At 40.7% G+C, this 15,066-nt stretch overlaps 1 protein-coding gene across 1 annotated transcript in view; it reads right to left on the bottom strand.

The window, feature by feature from the left end:
* PGM1 (phosphoglucomutase 1) overlaps nt 1-5,647 on the bottom strand; it is a 65,024-nt gene extending 59,377 nt beyond the window's left edge. The window contains exon 1 of the mRNA XM_045477673.1: nt 5,155-5,647. Coding sequence (XP_045333629.1) covers nt 5,155-5,400 — 246 coding nt within the window. The 5' untranslated portion in view covers nt 5,401-5,647. The remainder of the gene's footprint in view (nt 1-5,154) is intronic.
* Between the last annotated feature and the right edge of the window lie 9,419 nt (nt 5,648-15,066).

Below are 15,066 nucleotides of genomic sequence, written 5' to 3'. Positions count from 1 at the left end.
GTCTCTCTCAAAAATATACATTAAACATAAAAAGGATCATTTATTTAGTGCAGGGGTTCTTAACTCAGGATCCTTAGAAGAAATCCCTGGGTAGAATTCAATGGTGTCCTTGAATTTGAATGGCAAAACAAACAAAAGCTTTATTTTCATTAACCTCTAAATGAAATTTAGCATTTCCTTGAATTATGAATATAGGCAACAAACAATTATTATTACCATTACAAATACTACCAGGGACTTTATCATCAATAGAAATCACAGATATTTTCATATCATATTATACTTATCTAAAATTACTGAGATTGCAGATGTATCAAAATATCACTTATCACCACTCTAAAGTAAGACAGTATTAGACTTCCCACTAAATCTTGTTATTTAATGTGTCAGTAAGGAAGCATACAGATCTTGCTGCATCACAAATTTGATTAATATTTTGATAATTGAATTTCAATATAATAATTCCTTTGTAATCCTGTATGTTTTGTTTTATCTATTTTTTAAAAAGATATATTCTAGTAAGGAGTCTGGAGACTAAACAAAGCAATTCAACACACAAGAACCCCTGTGGGTTGATGAAAGAAAACCAGCTTACTCACAAGTTCCCACACAGGCATTTATTTATTTATTTTTTTTGCTGGAGATAATGATGAACTATCGTTCAAAATATCCAAACATTCTGGGGCGCCTGGGTGGCTCAGTCGGTTAAGCATCTGACTTCGGCTCAGATCCTGATCTCATGGCAGGTGAGTTCAAGCCCCATGTCGGGCTCTGTGCTGACAGCTCAGAGCCTGGAGCCTGCTTTGGATTCTGTGTCTCCCTCTCTCTCTGCCCCTTCCCTGCTTGCATTCTGTCTCTCTCTCTCTCTCTCTCAAAATAAAACATTAAAAAAATTTTACAAAATATCCAAACATTCATTTACTTGGGAGTTTGAACTCTCCCCAATTCTTAATACTGGTCACATGCAGACCATTGGGCCCGAGAGCAATTTTTAGAGACCAGGAGTGGTTTGAACTGAGTTGTCTGCTCTGGTATCTCTTAAGACGTCTCAGTTACAGAGGTCCATAAATTCCTTTCTCACCGTGCTAATCTGAGTTAGGTCTTTGCCACTTGCATGCAACTGGCTTCTAACATGGAGTCCCTCTATATTGGTTGGGGCCACTGAGGGTAGAGGAAGGTGGGGGACAATGATAGTATTTATGAAAGGTGGGGAAGAGATGTTAATATCTGCATCAGGTTGGGCCTGATTAGCTTAGTGTCCCCAGATCACCAGAACACTGATAACACAAAGTCCTGTCCCAGGCCCATCGTAAGGTTTCCCCAAAGTGTCAATCAGCTTCCAGGTGACAAGAAATTACAGGTACTTTTTTTCTTTAATTTTTTAAAAATGTTTTATTTATTTTTGAGAGAGCGAATGTGAGTAGGGGAGTGGCAGAGAGAGAGGGGGACAGGGAATCAGAAGCGGGCTGTGTGCTGACAGCAGTGAGCTGATGCAGGGCTGGAACTCACGAACCACGAGATCATGACCTGAACCAAAAATCGGATGCTCAACCGACTGAGCCACCCAGGTGCCCCAACACTACAGGTACTTTTAAACTCATTTCATTTAATCCTCACAAGAACCTCTATGGGTATGTCTCATTGCTTCCAACCTTTACAGAAAAGTGGGGGGAAGGGGATCAGAAGTTAATTAACTTGCCCAGCAGTGTCCAACTCCTATATTTTTATTCTTTTCTGTCTAGTATTCTTCCCCTGACAAACCCACCTTAGGAATTCCAACTTTAAGCCTCAATTCAGCTACCACTTTCAGTGTTCTCAGACTCCAGAAATAAACCTCTTAGTGTTTTCTGATACCTTAGGGCACATCTTGCTAATGGATACACAGAATAAATCAAGATAAAGCAGAGAAGCTCACACAGTTCAAAGCTATAGCGGCAGACGTTGAGTGTAGGGGAAAGCGCTTGGTGGAGCCACTCTTGCTGCTGGGGATGGGTCCCTGCTACCTCTCTCATGACCCCCTGCACACCATATGCTGACCTCTACTTTCAGTTTTCACCTTTCTTCATAAGAGCAAAAGTCCTCTTCAGATTGCTTTGGGTTTGCCGTTTGCAAAAGCAGGTAATTAAGGTAGGTCTTTCATCCAAGTGAAGTGGCCTAACACGAACTTTCAGAAAGGACGGCACACCTGTACAGCCCTCCATGCTGTTCCCCCTTCAGTACCTGGCACACACCTCCATCGTAACACCTAATGCACTGTGCTCTGTTTATTCTTGTCTACCTCCCCTTCTATACTGTTTTTGCTGAGGACAGGAATATTTTCTATCCCAAGTACTCAGCACAATGTCTGATACAAAGTAAGCACATAATAAATGTTTGAAGAGAATAAATTTATTGCTCACCAACTATACACTGGCTTTAAGGGCTGGAATACACTTAACTTGAAGTATATTCCATACTGTTCACAATTCAGGGCAACTGAAACCAGGACTCACAGAAATCTGCACTATCCTAGATACTGCAGATACAGATAAAAGCAGACTCCATCTTAAAGAAGTTTACTCTCTAGAGGGGAGTGTCACATGTGAAGATAATTTCACTGGGATTTCATTAATCTATTCTAGAAGTATCTATAAGAAAGGAGAGCTTAATGGGGGGGGGGGGATGAAAGTGGCAGACAAAGGTTGTTGGGGAAAGTTTTCTGAAGATGTTATCTGAACTGAATCACACCAGAAGACAGGAGGAATATATTTACATCCCTGGTGAGGAGAGAGACAGAGACAGAGACAGAGAGAATAAAATCAGAGAGCAGCAGCTGAGGACAAAAACTTAGGAAATAGCTAGGGTGTACACAGCGCAAGCAGGTCATGAAGGAACTCTCAAAAAGTATGAGTAGAATCAGGAGAGTGATCAAGGCAAGGGAATGAGGACTTTAAAAGTGCAAAACCAGGGATGCCTAGGTGGTGCAGTCGGTTGAGAATCCGGCTCCTGATTTTGGGTCAGGTCATGATCTCGCGGTTTGTAAGTTCAAGCCCCACGTCAGGCTCTGTGCTGACAGTGTGGAGCCTGCTTGGGATTCTCTCTCTCCCCCCTTCTCTCTGCACCTCCCCAACTCATGCATATTCTCTCTCTCTCTCTCAAAATAAATAAACTTAATAAAAAATTATTTTTTTTTAAAAAAGTGCAAAACCAGCAATGCCAAAGGCAATAAGAAGGCCAAATAAGGCCTTAAAAAAAGTATTCAATGGATTTAGCAACCAGAAAGTCATTAGTAACCTTGGCAAGTGGTGAAGGAAAAAGGAGCCAGACTGCAGGGAGGTGGTAAGTGAATGGGTGAAAAATCAGTGGTGGCAATTGGCCAAAAAGGGGAAAAGCAAGAAAGCAGTAGCTAAAAGGGGATGAGGTTTTAAAAACATATATATATATATTTTTTTTTTTGGTCTCAGCCTAAATTTTTCTTTCCCATCCTACACTACTCCCAAATGGACAACTTTCCTCAAAAATTCCCACTATGACATAAGCTCCTTAAGTACGAGTCTTGTGTCTGAATTGTCTTTTTATTCCACACATTTTCTGTATATGGCTTAGGTTCAGTCTTTTCAAATGAATGAATGAATGAATGAATGAAATACATACTCAACACAGGTGATAAGGAAATGAAGGGATCTACTGGGTAACATCTGTTTTTGCTCTTAAGGGAATTTGTGGTTGTCTGAAAACTCAAGAGCATATTCTATTCAGAGGACCTTCTCTCCTTGATGCTTATAAATGCCTGACTCAGGGAGGGAGATGTAGATTGGGGCCCAGTGTAGATTTTACAGACTAGGGAAAAATAGTTCCTTATAGATTTAAGGGTCCCTTCCTTCACAGAAGTTGTAATTGGTAGGTCTATATTAGATTCTGGGTGCTGCTTTTATAGTTCCTCTTTAACCTGCCCAGGCTTCAGTTTTCTCACTGGCAACTTGAAGATGCCCATAATAGCATCGACCTCATAAGGCTGTAGCATAAATGAGATACTGCACATTTAGTGCTTTTCATGGTGCGTGGCAAAATGACACTTATATGTTAAAGATAAAGTATTACTAAAATGAATAAAAATATCACTAAAAGAAATGAGTTCCAGAAAAGCTAGGTATAAGTCAAAGAGAAACTCGTTAGAAGGTGTTTTATAAAAGTGAATGAATAATCAGCTCCAAGTTGCCTGTTTTATAAATCCACCTTTTCATTCATAAAGTTTACTGAAAAATCTTTCAGAGTTTCACCTATCTGAGTGGACCTGCCCCTGAAGTCAGTTAATGTTCCTTAGCTGGTGGGGAGGGTGCGGCGGCGAGGGGCGAGCCAAGGGGTTGCATTAATTTCCTGGCCAGCCACGAAGGCTTGCATAAGAGCACCCTTGGGTATGCAGTTTCTGTTCTCATGAAAATTCAGTTCCAACTCCTCGAAGAACAGGTCTAGAAGCACCATCTGGCAAAGACTAGCGTTTTCAAAAGCCTGCGTCCCAGCAACCAGGCCGTGGAAGGGCGGGAGCTCAGTCCCAACGCAAACTAGGATGTGGAGAGAGAGCAAGACTTGGCAACCTCTTCTCAGCCCTGCAGGTCTCACGCACCAGCTGGGCGGGCGCTCCCGCCAACCATGCCCCACGGCGTCGGGCTCCCAGCCAGTGGGAAGCGCCAGTCTCAGACCAGAATAGCAAGCAACTGGGAGGGATGGGAGGGGGTTCTGAGCAAGGCAGAGGCCGTCTAACCTTTCCGGGTGAAGGCGACTGCACTCAGAGTTGTAACTGTATCTTTAGCCACAGGAAAGGTTAATGTAAATGTCAGAGGCCTCAGCCGGAGGGGTGGGGAAGGGAGGAGGCGAGAGAAGGGCGGGGCAAGAGGCGGAGGGTCGGGCCTCCCAAGGTCAAGCCCTGCTCGCCCGTCCCCGGAGAGTCGACAAAGCAGCTCCGCGGAGCCCCGAGGCCACCCTTCAGCACCCTGCGACCTCCGCGGGGCCTCCCGGCCAGGAAAAGCCAGAGCAAAGGAGTTGGGTGGAGACTAGGGCGGCACGCGGAAGTGGCCGGGCCCGAGCGCGGCAGGGGGCGGGCGGGCGACTCCAGCGGCACGTCGCGCACGGCCCCACTCCTGGCGCACGCGGCGGAGGAGCCGGCGCGTCCCTTACCCCGTTGGCGGCGGCGATGCGCACGATGAGCTGGATGGCCTCCTTCATGTAGAACCTGCCGTCCCCGCCCACCACGAGGGTGGCCTCCTGCCGCTGCGCCGGCTCCACCGTGGAGATGATACTCTGGATGAAATTCTCCGCGTAGTTGGCGCTGCTCTGAAACACCTTCACCCGCTTCCGCAGCCCGCTCGTGCCCGGCTTCTGGTCCGGGTACGCCTGGGTCTTCACCGTCACAATCTTCACCATGGTGGCGACTCGCTTCTTGGGGCCGGAGCGGACTCTGCTAACCGCGGGGAGGCCGGAGCTGTGGCTGCAGCTGCTCTGGGGTGAGGGCGCGGACGGGCTAGGGGCAACGCCAGCTCTCTCGCCTGCGCTCGGCCCTCCTCCTTAAAGGGACAGGGGACAGGGCCCTCCCTCCGTGGCCAGCCCCACTTTGCAGGTACAGGGGGCGGGTAGAGGAAAAGGAGAGCGCCCACCTCCAGGCCTCCAGGGAAATGGGTGGAGCCTCTCTGATTTCCCCTTCCCACCCCACCGCGTCAGCCAATCCACTATAAAATGAAATCCGCAACTCCTTCCCTACAGGGAAGGGTAGAACGTGGGGTAGGGACTTGGTCAGAGGGCAAGTGTTGGAGACAGGGTGGGAAAATTGCAGAGTGTAATAATTTCCTGTGGTTTGGCCAGAGTATCTTATGTAAATAGCTTTCTGGAAACCTGTTCTGAGAGATAGAAGTGGCAGCCTTAGGTAGATTTCATGACTCCTTATTTTTTTATATTCTCTGTCCAAATATTAGTTTGTGTCAGAAAAAGGAGTCAGTCAGTTCCAAAAGTCGTATTCCACCTACTACTTTCCATGTATTTACTGATGGACCAAACCCTTTACTTCCCATTGGTTAGGGTGCCTTTACTAAGAACTAAAGTTTATTGAATAGAATGTTTCTAATCCTTGCTAAAGTACAAGTTTTATTTTTCCCTATTTTATGCTTACAAAACGAGATTTAAAAAATTAAATGGCTTGTCACGGCCATGGAGATAACTATATGCAGGAGGCCAACTCAGGTGGGTGTTGCTGCAAAACCAGGGCTCTTAACCTGGTTCGCCTGCTAAGTCACCAGATTTCATAACTAGGAAATGTACAGGGAGGCCTTAATACAGGTACAAATATAAGGTAAGGCTGAGTATAACATAGTTCATCATCAAAATAAGTCAGTTATTTGTGTAATAAAAATTGGGTGAAGAGACCAAGAAGAACTGAGGTGGCCAGAAAGTTCATGGAGGATACAGAGTGAACAAAAGACCCTTGACTGTTAAGTAGGAATATTGATTCTTTCCTTTTGGTTTAGCATTCCCCTTGATTTGGTGAGAGTGATTGTCTCCTCTGCTCAGAAAATGTGTCATTTGTAGAAAAGCCACAGCTTCTCCCTGCCCCCGCTTATGAGATGTGTGACATGGGGAAAGTTAATTAGTATCTGTGAGCATCCATTTCTTTACTATAAAATGAACAGAAAACCTACCTTAAAGAGTTTCTGCAAGAATTAATGGTGTTTTGTATGTCTGTAGTTCTCAATCATGGATACACAATACAATCACCTGAGACACTTGAAAGTACCCAGGCTCCAGTCCAAACATTAAATAATAATCAGGTGATGTAAGTAACTCATTTAGCATTGTAGCTCAAACTTTACATGTCCCAAACTCAGGATCATACTGTACCACCCTCCAACCCCACACTTCTTAGAACAGTTCCAGTCTCAAATTGCTAGGAGATACCACTCCTGTTATAAGAAGTGTGGGGTTGGAGGTGGTACAATATGATTCTGAGTTGTTTGCAACATGTAAAGTTTGAGGCTTCTGTCATGCATCCAAAAGGAGGTACAGAAAAAAGTGTTAGATACAGAGATCTAGAACTTAGAAAAGAGACTTGGCAGAGCGATATGAATTTATAATCCATTAGCATATAGATAGTATTTGAAAACTTGAAAATGAATGAGATCACTAGGGAGAGAATACAGAGTGCAGGAAAAAAAAAAAAAAAGAGTCTGACACCGAACTCAGAAACTCCCAACATTTAAAGGCCAGTAACTGCAGTGTGGAAAAAAAGTTGAAAAGTTAGGCTTTTCTACCTTTGAAAGAGAGTTTCTTTAGGAACATCAACCCAGCAGGAAGATTTAGATGTGTTTCTTCCATAAGCTATCCAGCTTTCCATAATCCTGAGCTCAAATCTACTAGGTTATATTCAAAGGCAAAGAAGATCTACTTCAGCAAGTTATTAATATGCCAGTTAGGAGCCTTCCTAGAGGTCAAGTTATCCAGAATTTTGTTAGGTTTGATCTAGGTTTAAATTAAAAAAAAAAAAAAAAAGTTTGCAATTCTGTGAAAAGTTTTAATGATTTCTCTGTCTACATATACAAATGTGTATAAATGGGAGGAAGGTTAAGCACTGGCTAGATAAATGTACAAGACTTGGTCAATCGATACCATTTCCAAATACAGTGTTCATTGAAGACAGCTTAACTTCACGCTTCACAAATCATCATTTGCATTCCAACTATAATGATTTCAAGAAATGTGTTTATCATAGGATATCAATCTCTGCTGAATGCAACAAATAACAAATGGCGTGCATATGCAATTGATAATGAAAAAGACATGTATGGAATTTATAATGAAAACACTGGAGGGGCACCTGGGTGGCTCAGTCGGTTAAGCGTCTGAGTCTTGATTTCAGCTCAGGTCATGATCTGATGGTTGTGAGATTGAGCCCCACATCGGGCTCCACGTTGGACATGAAGCCTGCTTGGGATTCTCTCTCTCTCTCTGTTCCTCCCCTCCCTTAAAAAAAAAAAGAAAAAGAAAAAAGAAACAAAACAAGGCTAATCTAGAGGTATTAGCCATTAACATGGCTTATACAGAAACTGATTATCAAAATTTTTAAAAAATTTTGAAAAGTAATTCACTAACATGTATGTATTTTTCCTTACAATTCATTTTTGGAATCTACTATAAAGCCTTAGAAAGTACCTATATTGTTAAAAACAAAACACAATTATTACTTGTATACACTCAACTTCCTGTCTGGTGGTGTCAAGTGATGCTTGAAGAATCTGTACTGAGGAATCTGTATTAGGATAGTCTCTAGTTTAGGCCTAGAATGGTCGCCCAAATCTCTGTCCTACCCAAGAGTTCTACAAGGCCTGAAAGGTGATGTCTCAATTAAGAGACCTCTGACAGGATAGGTAAATGATAGATAATCTCCTACAAGAATTTTCAATTATTTGGGGCTGATGAATAACTAAATGATGATTCCATATGAATCCATACAAGTTAATGCTGAGCAATACTGTAAATGTCATATTAGTTCATCTGTTAAACCTAAATCTTCCTGGCTGCAGATTTTGTTCATTATGTTAAATTTTGATTTATTTGTAACTTGCTGTAATGACTAGTTCTTACATATGGAAGCAATATGAAGCCATTTAATGCCTTTTCTATTTGTATCCATTAAGTTATTCAGGTGCTTAAAACTTTTATTTGAATAAAAGTTAATGGATGTCTGGAGTCTCTGATTCTGAAATTAAGTTTGTTCCTGTGCCAAAATAATAATAGTTTCGGAGCTCATGTTTCAGTGTCAAATGGTTATTCATGAAGCTATATGTGAAAAATATTGATATATAATAAATTGGGCTTTTTCCTTAGAATTCATTTTTGGAATCTACTATAAAGGATATCAGCCTGAATTAATTTCTATGAATACTTTATATGCAAATATTAATATTTAAAATAGCAAAAAGATAAGATTTTTAAAAATACAGATTAGGAAGGACACTTTTTAAGAGATAATGAATGTCTTCTGTTATCCCATTTCACCAATGTTCTTGATTAAGGAATCAGGATGCTGTGGTAGGCTAAATAATGGCTCCCTAGGAGATACCCATGTCTTAATCCTTGCAATATGTGAATTAGGGTAAGAAAAGGACTTTGTAGACATAATTAAGGATCTTGAGATGAGGAGATTAGCCTGGATTATTTGAGTGAGCTCTAAATACAATCATAAGTGTTCTTTTAAGAGGGAAACAGAGGGAGGTTTCATTACAGAAGAAAAGACAATAGGACCATAGCAGCAGAGACTGGAGTGATGCAGCCACAAACCATGGAATGCCAGCAGTCACCAAAAGCTGGAAAAAAGCAGGAAATGCACTATCCACTAGAACCTCTAAAGAGAGCACAGCCTTAATGACACCTTGATTTTAACTCAGTGACATGATTTTGGACTTCCAGCCTGCAGACCTGTGGGAAAATTCATGTTTCAAGCTACCAAGTTTGTGGTAATTTGTTACAGCAACCATAGGAAACTAATACAGATGCTTTCATTTTATGGAGGAGGATAAGCCAGGAAGCTCAAACTCATGGCCTGATTCCCTAGGGGCCTACAGTGTGACTTCAGGTGTTCAGTAAGAGATGGAGTAAGAGAAAGTAGGCTATATCCTAAGTCTCTACTAAAGAATAAATAACAGAGGAAAGTATATCAGGTATAGCAGAAGTAAAACAGGGAATCAAGAAATCATGGAGGTAATTATTTCCAAATTATTTTGCTCAAATTACCTGAATAAGTTAAAAGGTTTTTTCTTTCTTGAATTGGCTAGGAAACAGAATTCTGTTTCATTCACTGTGTAAAATTGAATGCAATAGTGAGTATTCTGTACAACACCCTGAAGTTTTGTATAGTCCCTATCAAAACTAGCTTCGACTGGTGTTACCAACTTTTCCTGATGAGTGAATTTTTATTCCTTCCTTTTACCTTACTGTTATAGCCCCTGTTATATATTTTTCTTAATGCTGAAGCTATCTTGAAATAATTTATATTCATTGCCCTCACTCTCCTTTCATCCACACATCTCTCCGTTCAAATCATCTATAAAGCACTAAACACATAGTACAAGACACTTAGGCTCAGATTAATCACCTAAGACCCTGTACTCAAGGAGTTAAAAACAGAGCAGTCCAGACACGTATAAAATATAAGAAACAAGGACACCTGGGTGGCTCAGTCCGTTAAGCACCGACCTCGGCTTGGGTCAAGATCTCACGGTCCATGGGTTCAAGCCCTGCTTAGGCCTCTGTGCTGACAGCTTAGAGCCTGGAGCCTACTTTGCATTCTCTGTCTCCCTCTTTCTCTGCCCTTCCCTGCTCGTGCTCTGTCTCTCTCTCTCTGTCACTGAAAAATAAATAAACATTAAAAAAAGTTTTTTTAATATATAAGAAACAAAGTATGAACCACAAGAAGGTAATTGATTTTTTTTTTTTTTTTTTTTTTGAGAGAGAGTGAGAGCACAAGCAGGGGAGGGGCAGAGAGAGAGGGAGAGAAAGAATCTTAAGCAGGCTCCATGCCCAGCACTGAACTGACTTGGGGCTCTATCTCACAATCATGAGCAGAAATCAAGGGTCGGGCACTTAACTGACTGAGCCATTCAGGTGCCCCAAAGGTATTGATTTTTTTAATGTTTATTTATTTATGTTGAGAGAGGGAGAAAACATGAGCAGGAGAGGCACAGAGAGAGAAAGGCAGAGAGAGAATCCTAAACAGGCTCATTCTGTCAGTGCAGAGTCAGGTGCAGGGCTCAGTCTCACAAACTGTGAGATCATGACCTGAGCCCAAACCAAGAGTCGGTTGCTTAACTGACTGAGACACCCAGGCAACCCAAGGTATTGATTTTTAAAGCTAGTATTAGAATTAAAAAAAATTCATATCAATAATCCAAATTTCTGCCTTAACAAACTAGAAAAAGAGCAAATAAACCCAAGGCAAACAGAAGAAAATAATAAAGAGCAGAAATCAATTAAATTGAAAACAAAAATAGAGAAAAATCAATGAAACTAAAAATTGGTTATTGGAATAGATCAATAAAATTGATTAACCTCTAGCAAGGCTGACAAAAAAAGAGAAGATACATTTTACTAATACCAGGAATGACAAAGGAATTATCACTACAGTCTCCATAAACAATGTTTCATAAAACTCTCTACAAATACATTTGACAACTTAGATTAAATGGACAAATTCCTCAAAACCCACATGCGACCAATCCTCCCCCACCAGATGAAATAGGTAAATTCAATGGCCCCATGAAAACTGAACTTAAAAAACTTCCAAAAAATCTCCACACCCAGATGGTCTCAAAGACAAATTGAAACAAACATTTAAAGAAGAAACAACACCCCCGGACTTCAAGCTATACTACAAAGCTGTAATCACCAAGACAGTATGGTACTGGCACAAGAACAGACACTCAGATCAATGGAACAGAATAGAGAACCAGAAATGGACCCACAAATGTATGGGCAACTAATCTTTGACAAAGCAGGAAAGAATATCCAATGGAATAAAGATAGTCTCTTCAGCAAGTGGTGCTGGGAAAACTGGACAGCGACATGCAGAAGAATGAACCTGGACCACTTTCTTACACCATACACAAAAATAAACTCAAAATGGATGAAAGACATCAATGTAAGACAGGAAGCCATCAAAATCCTTGAGGAAAAAGCAGACAAAAATCTCTTTGATCTTGGCCGCAGCAACTTCTTACTCAACACGTCTCCAGAGGCAAGCAAAACAAAAGCAAAAATGAACTACTGGGACCTCATCAAAATGAAAATCTTCTGCACAGCGAAGGAAACAATCAGCAAAACTAAAGGGCAACTGACAGAATGGGAGAAGATATTTGCAAATGACATATCAGATAAAGGGTTAGTACCCCAAATCTATGAAGAACTTATCAAACTCAACACCCAACAAACAAATCATCCAGTGAATAAATTGGCAAAAGACATGAACAGACACTTCTCCAAAGACATCCAGATGGCCAACCAACACATGAAAAAATGCTCAACTTCACTCATCATCAGGGAAATACAAATCAAAACCACAATGAGATACCTAACCTTACACCTGTCAGAATGGCTAACATTAACAACTCAGGCAACAACAGATGTTGGCGAGGATGCGGAGAAAGAGGATCTCTTTTGCATTGTTGGTGGGAATGCAAGCTGGTGCAGCCACTCTGGAAAACAGTATGGAGGTTCCTCAAAAAAATAAAAATAGAACTATCCTACGACCCAGCAATTACACTACTAGGCATTTATCCACAGGATACAGGTGTGCTGTTTCGAAGCAGCACATGCACCCCCATGTTTATAGCAGCACTATCAACAATAGCCAAAGTATGGAAAGAGCCCAAATGTCCACCAATGGATGAATGGATAAAGAAGATGTGGTATATATATACAATAGAGTATTACTTGGCAATCAAAAAGAATGAAATCTTGCCATTTGCAACTACAAGGATAGAAGTAGAGGTATTATGCTAAGTGAAATTAGTGAGTCAGAGAAAGACAAATATCATATGACTTCACTCATATGAGGACTTTAAGAGACAAAACAGATGAACACAAGGGAAGGGAAACAAAAATAATATAAAAACAGGGAGGGGGACAAAAGCATAAGAGACTCTTAAATATGGAGAACAAACAGAGGGTTACTGGAGGGGTTGTGGGAGGGGTGATGGGCTAAATGGGTAAGGAGCACTAAGGAATCTACTCCTGAAACCATTGTTGCACTATATGCTAACTAATTTGGATGTAAATTTTAAAAAATAAAAAATAAAATTAAAAAAAAAAAAGAAGAAACAACACCAATTCCACATAGTCTCTTCCAGAAAATAAGAGGAAGAATCAATCCTGACTCATTTATAAAGTCAGTATTGCCCTGATACCAAAACCAGACAAAGACAATACAAATCAAGAAAACTAGAGACCAATATTCCTCACATACGTGGTCACAAAAATGCCGAACAATGTACTAGCCAATTGAATTCACAGTATATACTGTAAAAACAGCATATCACAACCAAGAGGGGTTTATTCTGGAAATGAAAAGCTGAAAAGCTGTTCAATATGTGAAAATCAATGAGTGTAATCCATCACATTAATAGTCTAAAGAAGAAAAACAATATAATGACACAAAAAATATATTTGACATAATTCAGCATCCATTCCTGATTTAAAAAAAAAAAATCTCAGGGTTCCAGGGTGGCTCAGTCAGTTAAGCGTCAGACTCTTGATTTTGGCTCACCATCTCATGGATGGTGAGTTTGAGATCCAACTTGGGATCTGCACTGACAGTGTGGAGCCTGCTTAGGATTCTCTGTCTCTCTCTCTTTGTCCTTCCCCCTCCCCACATGCCCACACTCTCTCACTCAAAACTAAATATATTTTTTTTAATTTCAGTAATCTAGGAATAGAAGAGAATTTTTCTAACCTAATAAAGGGCACCTACAAAAACATCTTCAGCTAACATATTAATGGTGAAGAACTGAATGCTTTCCTTCCTAAGATTGGGAGCAAGGTAGGGATATCCACCTTCAACATTCTACTAAACATCATTATGGAAGTCTTAGCCAGTGAAATAAGACAAGAAAAAAAAAGGGGAGGGGGCATATAGATTGGAAGGAAAATGAAACTGTGCCTATTTGCAGATAACATGTTTTTCTATGTAGAAAATCCCAAGGAATCTACAAAGAAAAAACTCCTAGGACTAACAAATGAGTTTAGCAAGAGTCTCAGGATACAATACTAACATGCAAAAATCAATTATGGTTTTATATACTAGTAGTTTATAACTAAAACCTGAAATTTAAAAAATAATACCATTTAGGAGCACCTGGGTGGTTCAGTTGTTTAGGCATCCGACTTTGGCTCAGGTCATGATCTCACAGTTTGTGCATTTGAGCCCCGCATCGGGCTCTGTGCTGACAGCTCAGAGCCTGGAGCCTGCTTTGGATGCTCTGTCTCCCCCTCTCTCTGCCCCTCCCATGCTCATACTCTGTCTCTCTCTGTCTCTCAATAATGAATAAATGTTAAAAAAATAATAATGCCATTTACAATAGTTCATAAAAATAAAATATTTAGGGATACCTGGTGGCTCAGTCGGTTAAGCACCTGACTTCAGCTCAGGTCATGATTTCACGGTTTTGTGAGTTCAAGCCCTGTGTTGGGCTCTGTGCTGACAGAGCCTGGAGCCTGCTTCAGATACTGTATCTCCCTCTCTCTCTGCACCTTCCCTGCTCATGCTATGTTTCTCTCTCAAAAATGAACATCAAAAAAATTTTTTAATAAAATAAAATAAAATATTTAGATGTAAATCTTATAGAGGATGTACAGGATTTGTAACCCGAAAACTATAAAACTATTTTCTTTAAAACGAAATAAAAGAAAACCTAAATAAATGGAGAAATATACCATGTTCATGGATTGTGACCAACACAATAAACATGTCAATTCCCCAAAATGACCAATATATTTAACACAATATAGATCAAAATCCCAGCAAGAATTTTTGTAGATATAGACAGCTGCTTCTAAAATTCATTTAGGAGGCACCTGGGTGGCTCAGTGGTTAAGGGTACAACATCAGCTCAGGTCATAATCTCATGGATTGTCAGCTCAAGCCTCGAGCTTTGTGCTGGTGGTATAGAGCTTCTTGGGATTCTTTCTCCCTCTCTCTGCCCTACCCTCTCTCATGATAAATAAACTTAAAAAAAAAATTCATTTGGAAAGGGAAAGAAACTAGAACAGTTAAGACCATTTTGAAAAAGAACAAGAAGATTGGAGGAATCATATTACCTGACTACAGATTTGCCATATGTAAAGCTACATAATGAAGACAGTGTAGTATTGGTGAAGAGAAAGACACATAGATCAGTAAGACAAAATAGAGTCCAGAAATATACCCACACAAATATATGGGTCTATATCTTCAGTTGATTTTCAACAAATGCACAAGAGCAATTTAAAGGAGAAAGAGGGGCACCTGGGTAGCTTAGTCTCTTAAGCATCTGACTTTGGCTCAGGTCATGATCT

This window comes from Leopardus geoffroyi, chromosome C1 (assembly GCF_018350155.1).
Source record: "Leopardus geoffroyi isolate Oge1 chromosome C1, O.geoffroyi_Oge1_pat1.0, whole genome shotgun sequence".
Lineage (NCBI taxonomy): Eukaryota > Metazoa > Chordata > Mammalia > Carnivora > Felidae > Leopardus > Leopardus geoffroyi.
This window is presented reverse-complemented; position numbering and strand designations above follow the sequence as displayed.